This window comes from Alligator sinensis, unplaced genomic scaffold (assembly GCF_000455745.1).
Source record: "Alligator sinensis unplaced genomic scaffold, ASM45574v1 scaffold1127_1, whole genome shotgun sequence".
In the NCBI taxonomy this organism is placed as follows: Eukaryota; Metazoa; Chordata; order Crocodylia; family Alligatoridae; genus Alligator; species Alligator sinensis.
The window spans coordinates 506,683-513,176 of NW_005842693.1; the positions used below are offsets into that span (position 1 = coordinate 506,683).

At 40.5% G+C, this 6,494-nt stretch overlaps 1 protein-coding gene across 1 annotated transcript in view; it reads right to left on the reverse strand.

Moving 5' to 3' along the window:
• Positions 1-2,918: 2,918 nt before the first annotated feature.
• Positions 2,919-6,494, reverse strand: part of AADAC (arylacetamide deacetylase) — a 58,397-nt gene continuing 54,821 nt past the window's right edge. The window contains exon 5 of the mRNA XM_006034036.3: positions 2,919-5,621. Coding sequence (XP_006034098.1) covers positions 5,013-5,621 — 609 coding nt within the window. The 3' untranslated portion in view covers positions 2,919-5,012. The remainder of the gene's footprint in view (positions 5,622-6,494) is intronic.

Genomic DNA, 6,494 nt, shown 5'->3' on the forward strand with positions numbered 1-6,494 from the left:
TCCCAGAGCCATATCTTCTCATTAAAGTGAAAAACTAATGGTTTTTTAAACATAAGCACAGTGTCTATTATTTTTATGACACAGAGCAGTTCATATTGGCTCTCTTAGGTAAACTGGCAGTCCACAGTTCTCCTCAGCAGGGGCCAAAGAAACAATACTAGTTTTATCTTGCAATGAAGGGTTCTCCCTCTCCTTTGCTCCAAGGCCTAAACAAGGGCTGATCCTCTTTTTTAAACCAAGAATGTAAGCATAAGAAAACACTCTTTTGATCAGGGAAGCACAAAATTTTGGATCTTTATTTGCAGAAAGACAGTGTGAACATTAATAACCCAGGAGTCTTGCATTTTTGGCTCCAGAGTACCCACTCCTACATCTTCTCAGGATTTAAGGGATTTTAGGACCAGAGGCAACAAGATCATCTTCCTACATGTTTTTCCCTTTTATAAAGTCCTTTACCCAAATAGGATATGAACAGGATCTCCCTGCTCTTACCCTTAAGCCCTCCTACTGCAATCACTCTATCCAACCCCCTCACCCTCATTCCCTCTTACTCACTTCACTCAGCCCCACTGGCTCCCAGATATTATCCTTACTTTCCTATCACCTCTCTTATGCCTTCTAGCCATAGGTGGTCAGAGCAGAAGTTATCTCATGTCACCTGTAACAGGAGGGCGGTCAGGGTTGCCGTGCTCTCCCCTGCTGCCTCCTTTACCATGTCAAGTTGCCGACTGGAACCCTCCAAGTCTCACCCACCATGACTTTGATCTTATATATACATTTTATAGGGAGGCTGCCCCTCGTCTTCTCGTCCACGGTTCTCCTGTTAACTCTAGTTCCTCTACGGGAGTGAGTGTTCTGTACACTCCAGGCTTATTGGCTATGCGTGGCTCCAACCACCCCTGTACCACGCCCCAAGCCTCACAGATGTGACTGATGTTGTTCGGTCTCTCTCTCTCTGCAGCCCATCTCTCTCTCTCTCTGCGCCCTCTCTCCGGGGCCTTCTCAGTAATGCCGCCCTCTCTCCAGGGCCTTCTCAGTAATGCCACCCTCTCTCCGGGGCCTTCTCAAATGCTCTTTCCTGGGGCTCACCACAATGCTGCCCCCTTCTCCGGGGCTCACCACACCCACACTGGGGCTTCTCAGTAATGCCCCCTTCTCTGGGGCTTCTCAACTGCTCTTCTCTGGGGCTGGGGTCTGTGCACCCCGAATGCCACGCCTTTGCTGGCGCTGGGGTTCCCACGCTGCTGCGGGTCCCCTATGAGGCTTCCTCCAACCCCTAATAGCCTCACCCAAACCACCGGTAACAAACAGCAACACAAACACAAGCCCCTGGGCTATAACACAAACAGACACTGCCCGGCTATAATCACGCTCAAGCCTACCGGGGTTTCTTCATCCCGCAGCAGTGTCAGACATTGCTCCTGACTCATGCTTCTCCTCTCTTCCATGACCGAGAGCTCCTTCCTCCTTGGCTGCTGGTAGGGAACTGCCTCTGGCCTCCTGCCTGTGATTTATATAGGAGCCAGGCCCTGCCCCTTCTCGTCAGCTGGCTAGGCAGGTGTGGGTCTTTAGTTCCCTCTAGTTGCCTTAGCAACCGGCACCTGAGGAGTTATCCCAGCTCTCCGAGTAGCAGGCACCTTAGTGCCCTGCTACATCACCCTTCAGGCCCTTACCTTAATACCCCATCTGACTGCCATGGCTTCATCACCAAACCATGGTTCACTTAATAGACCCTCAGAATATGAAGGCCTAAAAAAACCCTACAATATATAAGCACTTTGAGTTGCTATCTGCAATTTCTAATTAGACATGAAACGCAGAAAATCATCAACAACAACAATACAAATAAAAAACTTCAGAAGTCAGCTTCTAGGATTACATATACAATTTTGAATATAGGTTTAACCCAGTTCTCTCATTAGCACAAAGCCACAGACTAGAAACTTTTGTCTGTCCAACATTCAAGTACCTGTAATCACGTTTTTTTCTTCTTAGTTCCTTTCATGCTGAAGGCCTAACCCCAGAAACCCTGAAGAAAGGAAAGACACAATCTATTCTAAATGCAGCACCCCCTAAATGAGTATCAGTTTTAGAAATTTGTTTTCTCTCTGCAAAATAAATAATCTATGTAAAGCCTTACATTAACCAACATTCTTTTGTAAAGTTAAGCCACATATATATTTCAGAATTAAAAGAAGCAAAACCCCTGAGACAATGCACCATTTGTCTATATAGATCAGAATTGGTCACATGTGCAAAACCAGCTGTGCTGTTAGGACATTACAACCTTGTCAGTCTGTACATAAACAGTTTTGAGTCCCTGTGAGAAACAACTGCTCTTCTGTTTGTTATTTCAGACCTTCTATCAGGCTAAATCATAGAATCATCATAGAATCATAGAAAGTTAGAGTTGGAAGGGACTTCAGGAGGTCATCTAGTCCAACCCCCCGCTCAAAGCAGGACCAGGCCCAACTAGATCATCCCAGCCAAAGTTTTGTCTAGCCAGGTTTTGAAAACCTTCAAAACTTTCAAAGATGGAGCTGCCACCACTTCTCTGGATAACCTGGTCCAGTGTTTTACTACCCTCCTAGTGAGAAAATTCTTCCTAATATCTAACCTAAACTTCCCTTGCTGTAACTTGAGACCATTGCTCCTGGTTCTATCATCTGTCACCACTGAGAACAGTTACCACTGAGAACTCCATTCTCTTTTGAACTCCCTTCAGGTAGTTGAAGACAGCTATTAAGTCTCCTCTCAGTCTCCCCTTTTGTAGACTAAATAAGCCCAGTTCCCCCAGTCTTTTCCCATAAGTCATGTCCCCCTGTCTCCTCACCAGGCACAGCTGGTGAACTCAGACTGGTGGGGCGGTGGAGCATCCCACAGGGGCGGGAAAGGCTCACCCTGCTCCTGGCCAGCTGCAACCCCCACCTTCACCCTGCTCCCATGATCCCACCAGTCTGAATTCACCAGCTGCACCTGCCCCTCACCATATTTGCTGTCCTCCGCTGGACTCTCTTCAATTTGTCCATATCTGAAGATATTGGCAAGACTTAACAAGATAAATTGAAGCATCAAAGAGAATTAATTTCATATGAGAGATATAGAGGGAGGAGGAAGGGAGGAAGAAAGAGAAAAAGAGAGGGGGTGGGGGGAGAATATACAGTCAATATTGTATACAACTTCTGAGTGAGATGCTTTTTAATACAAAAAATGTTTTCTATGTGATGGTTTGCTACCCTTGAAAAGGAATAACTTAGAAGGAAGGGAAAATAGAAATCTACTCCTTAAAAAATTAAATCAATTTGTTCTGGCATTTCCAGGTACCCTACAGCCTTCATGTATCCCAAAATCCTGAACCTAATATAAATCTCAGTATAATCCCACACTCTTTTGCTGATAAAATAAATTTATTATAGCATTCTTTTTCTTTTTAGAAGAGAAACATGAGTCTTCAAGAGTTGTGTTTGCTATAAGGCACTGTACACTCTTAACTTTTCTGGAATTGATGCAGGAGGTATCTCAATGTCTCACAGGATTTACCCTAAACTGTTTATATTGATTACTTCTGCATAGACAAAGTAAGCCTCTTTAATTTTACCTTTAAATTGGATTTAAATGATGAACCGTACATTGTTGAATAAAAAAGATCAGATTTTAATGTTAATAATTATAATGATGAAAAATGAAGGCAAATTAATATTATAATCATTATGTATACATTCCATTTCTCACACACCTGGAAACTGTTGACTTTTTTATGTTTTAGTATCTTTTTCTTCTGGGAAAAACAGCAAGTTACAAGCACATAAAAATCAATAATCGATGTGGTGAGGTTACTTTTCATTATCCCAACATTTTTTAGGATATGTATTTCATGCACAAGCACATTCATGTTAAAGGATAGTGATGTAAGTTGGAGTGCTGTATTGAAATATTACTAAATTAACTTTAAATTAGCTGTGTTTATTGATTATTGACAGCTGAGATTACTAAATAGTGACAGATAAGATTACTGAGTATTGATTACAATTTTAATAAGTAATGAGAAAAACATAACAGAAAAATAATGCTATCAAATAGCTGTGATCTTTAGTTTTATTTGATATTGTATCCAATATTAAATTTTACCACTTAATTTATCCCAATAAGCAGAGGTTAATGAATGTTCTTATTAGAGAAAGTCTAATAATAGCACAAAACATAATTACATATTTGTAACGTCATTGTATTTAGAGCCATACAAATTTAGTTATCTTTTCAAGTGCTTACCTTGAATTCTGTTGAGAAGAGAAATAAACTCACACAAATGCCAGTCAGCAAGTCTTCACAGGTTTAGATCAAAACTTTTCTCATGGATTTTCTCTGAAATTCCACTTGTATCTACTACCCCTTTTACTGTAGTATAATTTCTCACTGGTGACCATGGTTTAACAATGAGCATTTTATTATTAAGTAGCATATAGGGGGAACCTATTCAAGGGCAGATGCAAAGATTCTAAGATGGATCGGCAGCAAAGACAAAACACTGGTACTAACAAATTTATATTTATATTATGGACACACAGAGAGGCTTACAGGATGTGAATTTAATAGAAAAAAATAAGAAAAACCTCAAGGAGTAAAATGAACTGTGAATCAGCAGCAGAGCGTATGGAATGGAAAGAGAATTCCAAAGGAAGAGGATTTCACACTGGGTATAGGCACTGGGTCAAAATGGTTCATGTTCAGGGGCATTTTTATTCCTGTTTAGAGAAATCTAGGGAGACTAATAGATGTTGTATGGACTTGGGTTTTACGTGTCAGGGATGAAAGAGCACTTAGATTAGTCAGACTCTATTACCTTACAGGATAAGCAAGAAGCCATCCTGAATCCAAATAATTTAGAGCAGTATATATTAAAATATGGCAATTTCATGTCCATGAAGCTCAACAGGGATATTTTTGTCTTCAAATACAGCATTTGACTGAGACCCAGTGAGTAAAAGTTACAGGTGTTAAATATGCAATTTCTCTTATAAATTCTCATCTAACCATGCAATATATTTATTTGCTAGTCTGTGCCCTAGAGCGAGATCAGTTGGACTTGTAATAAACATTAAAGCCCCATGAAATGCATCCTCAATGTGGTCATGTGTTACTTGAATTCCTGCTTCCCTAAGTCGTGAGACATACATGATTCCATCGTCCCTTAAGACATCATGTTGACACGTAAGGACATATGTCAGAGGTAAGCCATGTAATTTAACATTATCAGCTAGCAGTGGTGCTGCTCTTGGATCCAGAAACCCTGGATATTTTTCTTCAAACTTGGAACTTCCATAAATTGGGCCCTTATAAGTGTGGTCCTTTTTAAACTTTTCAGGCAGCCAGTTGCTCCAGTTTACAAATGCAAATAAATGGCTTGATTCTTCAGGGACATGTCTGTTGGAAGCCATTGCTTCATTAAGAGAGGTGTCATTAGTAAAATATTCACTCCAGAACCTGACCATTAATGACTTGGGTAGAATCGGCTTGTCTTCATTATCTTGATAGGATGGTAAATTCAGGTCAAGGGTCTGAAGAGCTGGATAAAGTAAAGCTTGTGTCTTAAGTTTAATTTTGACTTCAGGGTCATCCAGCAGCTGTAAAAAATAGAATCATTCCATAATCAATTCAAAGGCTTTAGCACCAACACACAATGAAGATGAAACTCCAACACACAATGAAGGGAATGGAATTAACATATTTATTATTTTCCAGTATATGCAACAAAACATTTTAAAAAACCTTCACTTCATAGAAATGTCACCTGAAACAATAAGTTGAATAACAATTCTAACCATATCTGGAATGTTAAGAACTGTTTTCTCATAGGTGCTCTTAAAAATATAGTCCCTTATTATCTTATATATTGAATGAAAAGAATACATCCAAAAGGGTTCTTTAATTGACATTAAATTAAAGTCACTGGTGCTTGTCTAATGAGTAAAAATTGCTACATAGAAACATCCATGATTTATAAACTGCAGACTTTTGAGGCTTCATTAATTATTTCACAATACATAGACTTCATCCACTCTGTCTTATTAAACCTGAGGAGAGTTTAGGGTGCTCATAATTAAGCTTGCATGCATCCTGAACACAAAAAACAAAATGAGTGGACAAAGTAAATTAAAAACCCTGACCACTTAAATGTCATCCTTTCTCTTGAGAGGAGACCCAAGCCTTCTCTTTTGTTTTCTGGCTGTAGCGGCAAGAGTTTATTTACATTTAATTTGTCACAAAACCTTGTTATAGAGCTAGATTGCACTGACAACCCACTCATAGTTGGTTGCTTCTTGCAGTTGTACTTCAAACTAGGTATGTCTACATGTGCATTTAATACGAAGCAATAAACTCCAGAATTTATTGCTTCAATAGGAAATGTGTAGGGGGAGCATGGAGGAGAATGTTCCCCCCCCAGAGACTGGCCATTGGTGGCTGGGGCGGGGGGGGGGGGGGGGGGGGGGGGGGCG